Source organism: Hakea prostrata, chromosome 8 (assembly GCF_041222555.1).
Source record: "Hakea prostrata isolate BN-2017 chromosome 8, UWA_Hpros_2, whole genome shotgun sequence".
Lineage (NCBI taxonomy): Eukaryota > Viridiplantae > Streptophyta > Magnoliopsida > Proteales > Proteaceae > Hakea > Hakea prostrata.
In genome coordinates, this window is record NC_142607.1 from 25,628,793 (window position 1) to 25,642,621 (window position 13,829).

The window sequence follows — 13,829 nt, forward strand, 5'->3', positions numbered from 1 at the left end:
AGTTGATGAGTCATCACAAGGGTTATCCACCAACATTGGTTCCATTTCCAACCCTTCGGGCTCCACTTGAATGGCCTGCATTTGTCGTCAACTCGAGGCCCGGTTTTCTTGGTTTCGAAGCCAAAGGTTAAAGGGGTAGAAATCCGGGGGATTTCACACATTAACCCCTGGATGTTGAATTGGATTCCTGGTCAATCTCTTGATGTCGGATGCTTCCTTTTTGCATCAAATGCTCCCAATACTATAGCACAGTTTATTAAACCCCGTATAAGGGGTTGGGATAGAGATCTGCTATCCACCTGGTGGCCCAAGAGTACGGTGGAGAAAATCTTGGCTATTCCTATACCTCGATGACCCACAAATGATCGTATTATCTAGCCTTGGACAACTTTGGGGGTCTTCTCGGCGAGTCTACTTACAGGATAACCTACCATCTTCTTCAAAGTCAGTCTCTAAATCAGTTGGATTCGAAGGTATGGCGTAACCTTTGGCGTCTTCAACTCCATCCTCGTCCAAAGCACTTTATTTGGAAATTATTGCATCAAAAGATTCCAACTGCAGGGTTACTAGCACAGCACAGAGTTTCCTGTCCCTTGCATTGCCTCTTATGTGGATACCATGACGCCTCCTTGGATCATATACTCAGGTTATGCCCTTCTACTATCTCAGTTCGGAATGCTCTACATTATCCTGAAATGACTATAGGTGATTCAATCTATATCAAGGTCCAACAGCTTATATCCCTTCGGTCTCCCTATATTAGCCATAAATGCATGGATATCCTTATTATTCTCTGGCTTCTCTGGAAATTGTATACATCTCAGCTGAAACCTGGAGCGACTCATCCGGGCACAGAACGTAGTTTTGGGATTTGGAAAGGTCTTCAATTTTATTCTTCAACTTCTCAGAAGCCTCCATTGCCAACAAATAACCACAGATTAATCAAATGGTCGACCCCTTCTTATCCAATCACAAAGATTAATGTGGATGGTTCACTCTGTAAAGAAACACATAGAGCTGGGTATGGGGGGTATAGCCCGTGATCACTATGGCAATATGTTGTTTGGCTTTGGTCAAGGTTCGACATGTCAAGATGTACTCACTTTGGAAGCCCTGGCTCTCAGACAAGCGATGGTCTGGGCTCAGGGTTTTTCCTTATCCCATATAACCTTGGAAAGTGACAATCTAGCCCTCATTACCATCCTTCAAAAGCATCCCTCGGAGGTACCATGGAAAATATTTCCCATCATTTCAAATATTCACGGAATGGCATCAGCTTTTGAATTTGTCTCATTTTCTCATGTACATAGGGAAACCAATATGGTGGCTAATGCGCTGGCCAAGGAAAGCGCTACTACACAGGAGGCTTTCTTATTCACCCATACTCCCCCTCCTCATATTCGTTGGCTTTTGTTTTTTGATGTTATGAAACTAGGATGTAACCGTGCCTTTGCTTTTTAATAAAGTTTCTCTTACCAAAAAAAAAAGGTTACATGGGGCCAAGAGATTTAAATAGATACAAAGTTATAACAGAACATATCATCACTGCCTTTTAACTGTCGAGACCACAAGATTACATCTATAAAGATCACTACAAAGTAAAATATCAGCCAATTGTCGAGACATCCAAGATTACAGCTACAAAGATCCCTAAAAAGATCAACATCACTAATTCAGCACCAATTCCTGCATGAAGGTCCTACTCTACCAAGCTACAGATAAATCAGGTCTGGATATAAACATTAAATATTACAGTCATCCAAACAACCCAAGATGGGGCATTTTAAGAGAGAATACATTCAGCAGCTCACGGCAGATGGAGCAGGAGGCTTTTGGGCATCAACCCTCCCCATCTGATTAACATCTCGAGATTTGCTGCTGTTCTCCATCACTTCCCCCTCCATTTTCTTGCCTTTGTCTTCAATTGTCGATTCATTGTTTCTGTTTGGTGCTCGTTTCTCCCTCATCTCTTCCCTGGTTTCAGCTGCAATTCTGCTTGGTTTCACATCATCTTTCAACTCCATTGCACTGCTCATTTCATTGGAAACAAGTGTCTCTGGTTTTTCCAGCTCCTTATGATCAGGTCCATCATTTTTTGCCTCTGCTGGTGGCAGCACCACCTCCTTTGCATCTCCTTTGTCCATTTTAGTTTCTCTTTTGGTATCATCCATGTCAGTCGACTGTGCATCTGAAATTTTAGCTTCATTTATTTCCTGGACCTTTTCAATGGACTTAGCTTCTATTCCTTTGTTTTCTTTATCAGTAACCTCTGTGTCCTTATCAGTTTCCATTTTCTCGACATGGGCTGTTCCTAGTGCAGCTTCCTTTGTTTTGCTTGGCTCCTTATCCTCATGAATTTTGTCTTCATTCACAACTTGACTATCCTTCTTTGTTTCCAGATGATTCTTTTCAGCCATTTGAGTGTCTTGTGTGTTGTCTCCTTTAGTCCCTTCAGTTTCTCCAGGAGTAACTTCTGTCACTTTAGTTTCTTTCTTTAATGCTGCAGATGATTTCCTACTCCGTTTCTTTGGGGGCTCAGGTTCTGGTGGAGGAGCTGCCTTAGCTCTCTCACTGATTCTTGCAGATCTCCTCGGTGCCTCACCAGTCCCCCAATCAAACTCGGATAATGCAGGACCCCCCGGGTGTGACTTGAGGTACTGTTCCAGCTGTTTCCTATTACTGATCTCCTCCCCTGTTGGAGAAATAAAAATGATCTCATTTTTCTTTGGTGTTCCTCCTCTCTTGGGCATAAACTGCAACACAACATAAATGAGTAAGATGGCTAAAATAATAGGTAAGGAAAAAAATGCACTTTATGAAGAGAATTGTAGATACTAAATTTGTCTTGCAAGAGACACTGGTGATTTATAAACTAAGAGAAAAAAGGAGGAGGGCATGTTGAGGAAGGGGGATCACTTCAACCAACCATTGTGGCCTTCCAAAAGCCGTCCTGACAACCATACGGTTGCATGGCCGTACACAAGACCTTTTGCCAATAAATAATAGATGAGGAAGACATAAATAACTTGCACATAATTCTAAGTCATCAGGGACATATTTACATGAATACAAATATTAAAATTAGAAAATCATTATTCAATAGACATGTGACTGAACTACTTCTTCAGTACCCTACATAAGCATGTTCAGTTTGTTTGGTTGACTACTCATGTCTTCCCCTTCTCATCGTACAAGAAATGCTTATCAACTTTTAACCAAAAATGTAGCTACTTTACTATCATGTAGATCTTATTTTTTATGCTTAGCCATATGAGCCCCCATAAAGCAATTGCTATAGCAATAAAGAAAGTTTCCTAACACTGTATTTTCGGTTGATCTATGTGGAAAAACAGAAAAACAGGAGGAGAAAACAAACAGGATCATAAATAGCCCAGGAGAAGAAGCTAATCAATTCCCACGAAAAGCATCAGAACTTTCAAGCTTGAATGTTGCCTTGTCATAATGGTATATGCTGAAGATAGGTACCATCAACATTGCCCGCCACCGAACTTACTATAAAAGTATGGTCACTAGAAAAACAATACAAATCATGATTTACATACATATCCAATAAATTAGACTAGAAAACGGGTACTTGATGCAGACTCTTTGTTGTCATTTACAATCCACTGATTGGGGGAAAGGGTGAAGATGATAAAGAAATTAAACTTAGAGCAAACCAACTGAAATTCAATTCTTCAAGACACATGTCAATACTTACATATAACTGGTACAAACTAGGTAACACAAGCTTACACACTTAAACCTAGGTAGTACAAGTATAAAATAGACGATCAATGATGATCCTCTAAGCTATACCAGTAAACTACCACTAGCTTGATGCCAACCTTAGCCCAAGGCAGCTGGGGCTGTTTATAGGACACAACTGAGAAAGGAAAGGGGAGGAATACTTACAAGACAAGGAGAGGGTAAGAAGAGTAGAAGTGCTTGGGGCTTGGGAGTCTTGAACTTCTAACATACCCAATTTAGCAAGAGGGGGGGGGATCCCCTCTTAGAACAGAAGGTTACGGATTTCTAACCTCTGCAATCTGTGAACTACAATGGTTTCAAATCCATCCAAGGGGTTGAAGTCATGAACAGTGGTTGTAAGATGTAGTCATTCTCGCACTTTGTCAATGTCTTGGGCCATGACGAAATCTATTGATTCTAGTAATGACACTTACCCATTGAGATTCTCCATCTGTCTCATTATAGCTTCAGTTGACAGTGTACTATCTACATTAATGAGAAATTTTGGAGGGGCATCAAGCTTAACAATGCTTTCCTGATTCATTGTTATGTTTAAAAGTTCTTGACAATGCAATTTCTGTTTTGTAAATGGCTTGAATATTGTTCAGTCTTTGTAGAACAATCTTCTCCCATCTGTAGCCATTGCTGTATAGCGTGGAAGAGTGGGAGCTCTCCGATGGAGCATTATGATGACACTTTCCAAGTATTAATAATCATATTGAGAATCATATCCTCATCCAAATCTACAGATCCAACTAATCTTCCATGTATTGACCAGACACATTATCCAAATCTGATGTGGCTAATAGAAGTGTTCTCTTTCTCGCCATCCCAAAGTGGAATAGATAGTGAGCACAAAATTTGGGTAGATTTTCCATGCTTAATCATATGCGCAATCATCTATCGGAGCATTTGAGGAAGCTAGAACATAAAATGACGATCTAAATCTATGTAAAAGATCACCTGCCCTCATAACCCCCCTTCCATAGTTTTCATATCCCAGGTTTGTACTGAGGATAGAATAAGAGCTTTACATATTCTTCCTGCATGTATATTGACATATGGAATGTCGTCATCAAAGGTCATTTAACAATTTGACTAACCTTGTTCTTTGGTTCTTCGTTTATGAGTTGTTTTACCCATATTGGAAGGATGAGAGGGTTGTTTACTTTACTAAACTTTTGCCAGTAGCTAATTGTGTACCAGAAGTTGCAAAAACTGGTTAGGTACCTATTGTTTTGGATGGTATGGAAGCTGATATAGTTGGATGGTTGACATACCTAACAGCTTTATGAATTCAAAATTACTGAGTTGCACCATCATAGAAGCGTTCTTATCCAGTGGCACAAAAAGCTTAATTCACTGTAGGTAAATCCTTGTGGAGAAAAACACAAAACCTTCCACCTTGAATAAACTTAGATATCCGTCAACTTGCGGAAACACTTCCAAGTAGATACCCTATTCTAAGAATTATTCTTCGGAATAGTTAAACTCCGATGTCGATAATCCATATAAGAAAATAAGTGATTTTCTCTGATTAAACAATTACCTGACATCCTTTCATGAACAACTCATCTTCACACAAGATTTGAAGGATTTGTCTCTTTGATAAAGCAAAAGACATCCTACCAAGGGATGTTTTCCCTACAATCAATTCAACCCTTAAAGCAGGCAATAAATAGTACCTGAATTATACCTCACAGAAAGTACATCAGAGTCATATAACATGCAACAAGAAAGATATACAAAGCTCCTTTTTTATCCTCGGTACCAAGCCTAGGATATGAAAACTATAAAATGCAGATTATGTGGATAGGTGGTCTCCCACACAAATTTAGACCATCAATTCATATTATAGCTTCCTTGAACGCTACAACAGATGATAGGACACATCATTAAAGTATGGCAAGTCATCCCAGATCTTTTGTTTACCATCTATTCCATCTTAGGATGGCGAGAACAGAATGCTTCTAACAACCACATCAAATTTGGATAACACGTCTAGTAACATACTGTTGAAAACATGGACTGAGGTTTCCTAATTAGAATAGGATTATGTTTCCTAATAAGTCTAGAGTTTTATTTCTATTTGTTTTATATTTCTTTTTCCTACATAGTATAGGACTTAACTAGGTTGTAACTATAAATACCCTATTGGGGTCTGGTGAATAATATACTTTAAGATGAACAATTCCTCACATTACAACATGGTATCAGAGCAAGTTTTGTTTTCATTATACAGAGGTACTGTAGAAATTTTTTTGAAGTCGTTATTCACGTGTTTATTTTCTTTTCGGGTATCCTGAAAATGTATATTGGGTGATTAAGCGCATGTTTTAGGAAAATTTTGTCTAAGGAGTCTGGTATTTAAGTGGACCAGTTGTGTCCCTCCAGTCTTTCCTAGAAACTTTCCTAGTGTACTTTGATTCAACAATATATCAATTGGAGGTAACCTGAGGAGATATTTTTCATGTGAATTAGTGAGAGTAATTTTGAAAATATTTCAGGGACTTTTTCGTAAATTTTGAAAAAGTTCAGGGACTTTTTGAATAGTTTCTCCTTGCGATGATGGCTGATCCCATATCTCCTTTATCTGGTACATCTAAAGAGTCTCCCATGTCTTTCATTCACAAGGATCGTGAGTTTTCTTCGCTTCAGATAACCATTGTGAAACTTAATGGGACAAATTATCTTAGATGGTCTCGTTCAGTTTCCCTCGCTGTTGGTGCTCGTGGTCTTACTAGCCATCTTGATGAGACTTCTACAAAACCTTCCACACCTGGTCTGTAAATTTCCAAGTGGAATACAGATGAATGCTTGGTCATGGGTTTTCTCATAAACTCCATTGAATCTAGCATAGCAGAGAGTTATCTCTCCCTTCCTGATGCGGCAACTATTTGGAAAGTTACTAAAGATACATACTCCAAAGTTGGCAATGATGCACAGTGCTTTGAAATTAGACAGAAAATCAATTAGTTACAGCAGAAGGACCTTCCTCTTTCTCAGTACTATAACAATCTTCGGGGATATTACTAGACTTTAGATTTCAATGGGAAGTTTACACCGAAGAATGCTAAAGATGCTATTGCCTATCAACAATAGGAAGATAAACAGAGAGTTTATAATTTTTTGGCAGAATTGAATATAAAATTTGATCAAATTCGTGCACAGATCTTTTCTAGAGAGCCTTTCCTTTCTCTGGCTCAAGCCTATGTCATGGTAGATACCGAGGATAGTCGAAGGACAGCTATGGTACACACTCAAAACATCTGATAGATCTGCATTGGTGGCTAGTTATAGCAATAATAAATCTAGTTCTATTAATTTTCGCCCTCTAGTAAAGTGCGAGTATTGTGGAAAAGAGCGTCCTACAAAGGACAAGTGTTGGAAGTTACATAGACGTTCAACAAATTCTTGTGGAGGTAGAAATGGAATCAAGGGCAGCAATCAAACATCTGCAAATCAAGCCAGTTCTGACACCCTGAGTACTCCAACACCTCTTTCCTCAGATGAGCTCCAGCACCTTCGCCAATTGATGTCTAGACTTGACTCATCTTCTCCAGTACCGACTTCCAATTCGAGTATAGCCTCTATCATTGATCCCTCTGTTAATCCACAAATCCCCACAGGTATTTTTGGTTGTCACAATGTCAATTTGACTTATCCCTCCTAAGTAATCGACTCTGGGGCAACCGACCATATGACAAGCTCATCTACTTTGTTTCATACTTATTCATCTGTCCCTATTGCTCAGGATGTTCGAACGGCTGATGGGTCTCTCTCCCCTATCTCTGGGAAAGGATCTATTATATGTTCGCCTTCTCTTACCTTATCTAATGTCATACATGTTTCTAAGTTTTCAGCTAATGATTTATCTATTAGTAGCCTTATTTGTGATATGAACTGCAAAATAATTTTATTTCCTTCTCATTGTGTGTTCAGGACTTGGAAACAGGGCTTACGATTGGCAGTGGTAGACAGAAAAGGGGGCTCTACTTAATGGATGGGTCCCCATCAGCTCTTTCTATGGTCTCTAGTTCCACCTCCCCTGCACTTTTTACCTTATTACAATGGCATAGTCGTCTTGGCCACATTCATTTACCTATTTTGTCCAAACTATTTCCTAATCTGATTAAAATGTGCAATTTGAATGATTTTTATTATGAGGCATGTATTTTGGCCAAACAGATCAGGCATGTTTACCCTATTTCAAATCATTGTAGTAAAATTCCTTTTTCAGTCATTCACTCTGATGTGTGGGGTCCTTCTCAGACCGTGTCTGTATCTGGTCATAGATGGTTTGTAACTTTTATTGATTGTTGTACTAGGACCACATGGGTTTACTTACTTCACCAAAAAAGTGACGTTTTCTCGTGCTTTCAAAATTTTCATAATATGATTAGGACTCAGTTTGGGGCAACAGTCAAAATCCTTCATACGGATAACGGAACTAAGTACTTGGGTGGTGCATTCACTTCCTACTTAGCAAACCATGGCATCATACACCAAACTAGTTGCGTCGACACTCCACCTCAAAATGGGGTTGCCAAACGCAAGAATAAACATCTACTTAAGGTAGCACGTTCCCTCATGTTTTCTATGCATGTGCCTCTTCGATTTTGGGGTGAAGCCGTTCTTACTGCGGCATATCTAATTAACTGAATGCATTCCCGAGTCTTAGACCAACGCTGTCCTCTTGAGGTTCTTTTAGGTACAGCAGTCTTTACAGTCTCACCTAAGGTTTTTGGATGTATTGCCTTTGTCCGAAACCACCATGTTCATGGAAAGTTAGATCCTCATGGGTTAAAGTGCATTTTATTGGGTTATCCTCCTACACAGAAGAGGTATAAGTGTTATCATCTTAGTTCTCGTCGTTTTTCGTCTCTATGGATGTGTTCCACGAACAAATTCTTTGTTTTTTTCCCCTACACCTCTTCAGGGGGAGAGTATTAGTGAAGAGGTTCCAGTGTTGATTCCTTCTTTTGATATTTCTCCTGAAATTCCTACAGATGATCCTCCTTTAGAAGATGAAATGACCGGACAGGAACAGCTGGTGGATGATATACAGGGGGAGACTAGACCTCTGAAGACCTATCAAAAAAAGCAACAAGTGACCCCTTCTGAACCAAGCCAGTCAAAAGCTTTGGTTCCTGGCCCTGAACAATCTGTTCTTCCAGGTGAGTCTGTCTTTGACCCTTCTTCTAATCCTACTTTGGACTTACCAATTGCATTAAGAAAGCAGCCTCGAACTTGCACCAAACATCCTATTTCCAATTATATTTCATATCAGTCTCTATCTTCAGAATTTCAAAGTTTTATTTCCTCTTTGTCACTTCTATTCCTAACACTTGGCAGGAGGCATTATCTCACTCAAACTGGAAAGAAGCTATGGATGAGGAAATGCAAACTTTGGAAAAGAACAAAACGTGGGACTTGGTGACTTTGCCCATAGGAAAGCAGACTATTTGGTGCAAATGGGTGTTTGTGATCAAGTACAAGGGAGATGAGACTGTTGAAAGGTACAAAGAAAGATTGGTGGCCAAAGGTTTCACTCAGACTTATATTATTGACTACCAGGAGACATTTGACCCTGTTGCCAAGATGAACATAGTTCATACTATTATTTCATGTGCAATTAATAAAAGGTAGAGTCTACAACAATTAGATATGAAGAATGCCCATGGAGAACTTGAAGAAGAGGTATATATGGATATACCACCTGGGTATTCTACTACAGAGACTTATAGGAAAGTGTGCAAGTTAAAGAGGGCTTTATATGGGTTGAAGCAATCTCCAAGAGTGTGGTTTGGAAAGTTCCATAAGGCAATGATGTCTAGTGGCTATAAGCAAAGCAATGCAGACCACACTTTGTTTATTAAAAGATATAGTTGCCACACTACTATTCTTTTAGTATATGTGGATGATATTGTGATCACAAGCAGTAGTGAGGATGAGATTTCAGCATTAAAGATTTTTTTGGAAACTGAATTTGAGATCAAAGATATGGAAAAACTAAAATATTTCCTAGGTTTAGAGTTGGCATATTCTACTAGCAGTGTATCTCTATCCCAGAGGAAGTATACATTGGATCTTCTTGAGGAAACTGGAATCCTAGGATGTAAGCCTGCTGAGACTCCTATTGAGCCTAACCTACACTTGAAGGCATAGGAAGGAGAACCAGTTGATAAGAGAAGGTATAAAAAATTAGTGGGAAAGTTGATATATCTATCTCACACTAGAGTTGACATCACATTTGCAGTTAGTTTTGTTAGCCAGTATATGCATGATCCCCATTCCTCACATTTGGATGCAGTATATCGGATCTTGAGATACTTGAAGACTACTCCAGGAAAAAGAATTTTAATTTCAGCTCATGGACATTTGAAGATTGAGGTATATACATATGCAGATTGGACAGGATGTTAAGATGATAGGAGGTCTACCTTTGGGTATTGTGTATATGTGGGAGGTAACCTTGTGACTTAGAGAAGCAAGAAACAGGCTGTAGTTGTGCGGTCCAGTGCCGATGCCGAGTTTAGGGCGATTACTCAAGGCATTTGTGAGGTACTATGGCTTAAAAGGCTGCTTCAAGAGGTTGGGACAGATTTGGAGGTTCTTATACAGCTATACTCAGATAGTAAGTCAGCAATCAACATAGCTCATAACCCAGTACAGCATGATAAGACTAAGCATGTGGAGATTGACAGACATTTCATCAAAGAGAAGCTTGAGGTTAGGTTGATCCATATCACCTTTGTTACTTCAAATGAGCAACGGGCTGATGTGCTCACAAAGAGCTTGAGCACGAAGATATTCAATTACATTATGAGCAAGTTAGGCATGATAAATATCTATGCTCAAACTTAAGGGGGAGTGTTGAAAACATGGGTTAAGGTTTCCTAATTAGAATAGGATTATGTTTCCTAATAAGTCTAGAGTTTTATTTCTATTTGAAAATTTTATATTTCTTTTTCCTACTCATTATAGGGCTTAACTAGGTTGTAACTATAAATACCCTATTGGGGTCTTGTGAATAATATACTTTAAGAGGAGCAATTCCTCACATTACAACACATATGATTATACCTAAGGGTGCGAGAGAGTTGTAGGCAAGATAGACCTATAACTCAGGAGAAGGGTGCCTCCACACAAAGCGGGTCGAAGTGACTAGGCCTGCTATTGTTTACCAAAAGCACAAGTCTTCACAAAGTCGTAAGACCATGCATGGGGCAAATGCCTACCCAATGACAAAGGGTCAAGGAAATTGTGACCTAATAACATGGGAGCCGGCGACTGAAGTCTTGATGAACAGCAACCAAAAGTATAACGATCCTACAGTAGCAAAATTCCTTGTCGGGTAAGTTTCAAACCACACAAACGGCACAACTATCTGGGCACTATCTCGGAGAGAGGCTTGGTGACAGACATGTCTATGAAGATGCAGACTACCTACACCTAGATACAAAGACCCTATAAAGCCTTACTATTTCCTGAGATTGGCTTTAGTAGGTGGAGGCCTAAGAAGTCCTCCTTATAGATGCTGATGAAGATATAGTTCTCAATATGACTATAAACATCAATGAAGACAAAGCTACTTGGGAAGCATCACTCATAACTCCATTGCATTAACTCCCACTCAGGGGCGGAGCCAAGATTGAACATTGGAGGGGGGCCGAATAATGAGTTCGAATCATGTCTCCATCGGGCGAGCACTCACGCTTTTTCATCACACATTGTGTAGGCCCATGCGAGACTCAGTGTGAGTCCCACCTCTGAATTATTATCATATTCTGATGTGAGGCCCATATTAAAAATTTATGTAAATTAATAAGACTAACATATAGATAACACAATTATAAGTAAATTATAAAAAAATATATATATTGAAATAAAGCATAGGGGCTAAAATTGTACGATTAGATTTGTTACCATTTCGAACTTTAAAAGACCACAAAAGAAAGAAGGTAGGAAAGAAATTGTAGGAGAAAAGATAGATTTGAAGTTATTAACTAAATATATAGAAAACAATCAATTTTCATAAATTAAGTAAAAAAATTCGATGGTTATGATTAGATCTGATAAAATCAATGGCTGAAATTCTAAACATCCAACTAAAAAAACTTCAAATTTAAATTGCTACTAGTAGGAATCAAAACTTTAGGAGAAAGTTTAGGGATTCAAAAAAAATTGGGTAAATATCACTTACCTCCCCTTTTAGCTGTACAAATAGCACTTACACCCCCTCTTAGTTGGATAATATCACTTACCTCCCCTCTTACCTAGCAAATATATCAAACACATCCCCAGTATAACTTTCTCGGTTAAATTTAACTTTTATCGTTAAATATTTTTTAAAACCCCAAACTACCCTTGGCTAAAAATATTTTTTATTTTAAACCCTACATTACTGTAATCACCCTAGCAGTTAAACTACTAAATTACCCTCAATTAAAATAATTAAAAACCAAAATATTTAACAGAAAAAGTTAAATTTAACCAAGAAATTTAACATAGGGGAGGTGTTTGATATATTTGCTAGGTAAGAGGGGAGGTAAGTGATATTATCCAACCAAAAGGGGGTGTAAGTGCTCTTTGTCCAGCTAAGAGGGGAGGTAAGTGATATTTACCCAAAAAAATTTAATGATTATGATTAGATCTGATAAAATCAATGGCTGAAATTCCAAATGAAATTTAAATTGCTATTAGTAGGAACTGAAATTTTGGGAGAAAGTTTAGGGATTCAAAAAAAAAATTCAACAGTTATGCTTAGATCTGATAAAATCAAAGGCTGAAATTCTAACAAGATTTAAATTGCTATTAGAAGGAATCGAAATTTTAGGAGAAAGTTTAGGGATTCTTGGAAAGTGGGGGGGGGGGGGGGGGGGCAGTGTGCTACTAGGTGGGTTGCGTTTGTTTGTCAGTAATCTAATTCAAGCTCGATAAACTCTTCCCCCCCAACTCCCCCCCTAAAAAAAAGGGGGTCCACTAATGTGTGTTCTTAGGATATTCTCGCACTCAAAAGGGTTATTGGTGCTACAACCCTATCAACCACAAATAGCTTGTCAGCGTTGATGTGAACCTTTTGAAGATAAAGCTACATTCTTCAATCCTAGGAATCTACAACTGATCCCTTACCCCCCCCCTTCCTCTACGGGTATATTACTACGACGTGCAACAAGCTTCAATGCTCCACCAACCGCATTTGCTCCTACATTACCACCTATCTAGTTGTCCTCAAATGAAGCTCCTACCCCCTTTCCTCTAGATGACTCACCCATCGCCCTATGTAAAGGTAAGCATTCTTGCACATCGTGTTCTAATCCCATTAACGGCTTTGTTTCTCTAGCTCCTTCCCAATCATGTGCATAATCTTGTTATGTCTCTTTCTACGTAAATTATCCCTTATCATCACCTTGAGGCTCTCCAACACCATGACTGGAAGGCTGCCATGGATGTGGAAAGCTTTAACCTCATGGAACACATGAGTTTAATTGATTTACCTCTTGCGTTAAGTGTTGTTGGGTGTTTACCATCGCATACCAATTTGATGGCTCAATTAAGCATCTCAAAACCCGTTTGGTTTCAAAACATTACACTCAAACTTATGGGTTAATTACTTTGAGACCTTTTCTCCTATTAGCTAGATTGAACTTGGTTCATCTAATCATTCCTCTTACAATTAATTTTAGCTGGCCCTTCCTTTAGCTTGACATTAAAAATGCCTTCCTATATGGTGATCTTCACAAGGAGGTAAGCATAAAGCAACCTCCTAGGAATGTTGCTCAGAGGGAGAATCAACACTGGGTACGTAGATTGCACAAAGCTATATATGGTGTTAAATAGTTCCCCGTAGGCTTTGAGAAATTAAACTATTGTCATTACCTATAAGTTCCACTAGTGTTGCTCTAGTCACTCAGTTTTTGTCCACTGTCAAGGGAGCAAGATTGTTGTCATGGTTCTCTACATGGATGACATAGTTATTTCTCAAAGACATGGATGACATAGTTATTTCTCAAAGACATGGATGACATTGAAGAGGTGAAGTCTAAACTACAAATTAATTTCCAACCAAAGACCTA

General features: G+C 38.8%; 1 protein-coding gene across 3 annotated transcripts in view; it reads right to left on the reverse strand.

The window, feature by feature from the left end:
- Positions 1-1,159: 1,159 nt before the first annotated feature.
- The window catches only part of LOC149007463 (uncharacterized), a 28,438-nt gene continuing 15,768 nt past the window's right edge, over positions 1,160-13,829 (reverse strand). For 2 of the 3 annotated variants that reach the window (XM_089166664.1, XM_089166665.1), the window contains exon 3: positions 1,160-2,753. In XM_089166664.1, coding sequence (XP_089022790.1) covers positions 1,800-2,750 — 951 coding nt within the window. In that variant the 5' untranslated portion in view covers positions 2,751-2,753 and the 3' untranslated portion in view covers positions 1,160-1,799. The remainder of the gene's footprint in view (positions 2,754-13,829) is intronic. The other variant, XM_089166663.1, reaches the window with a different exon arrangement.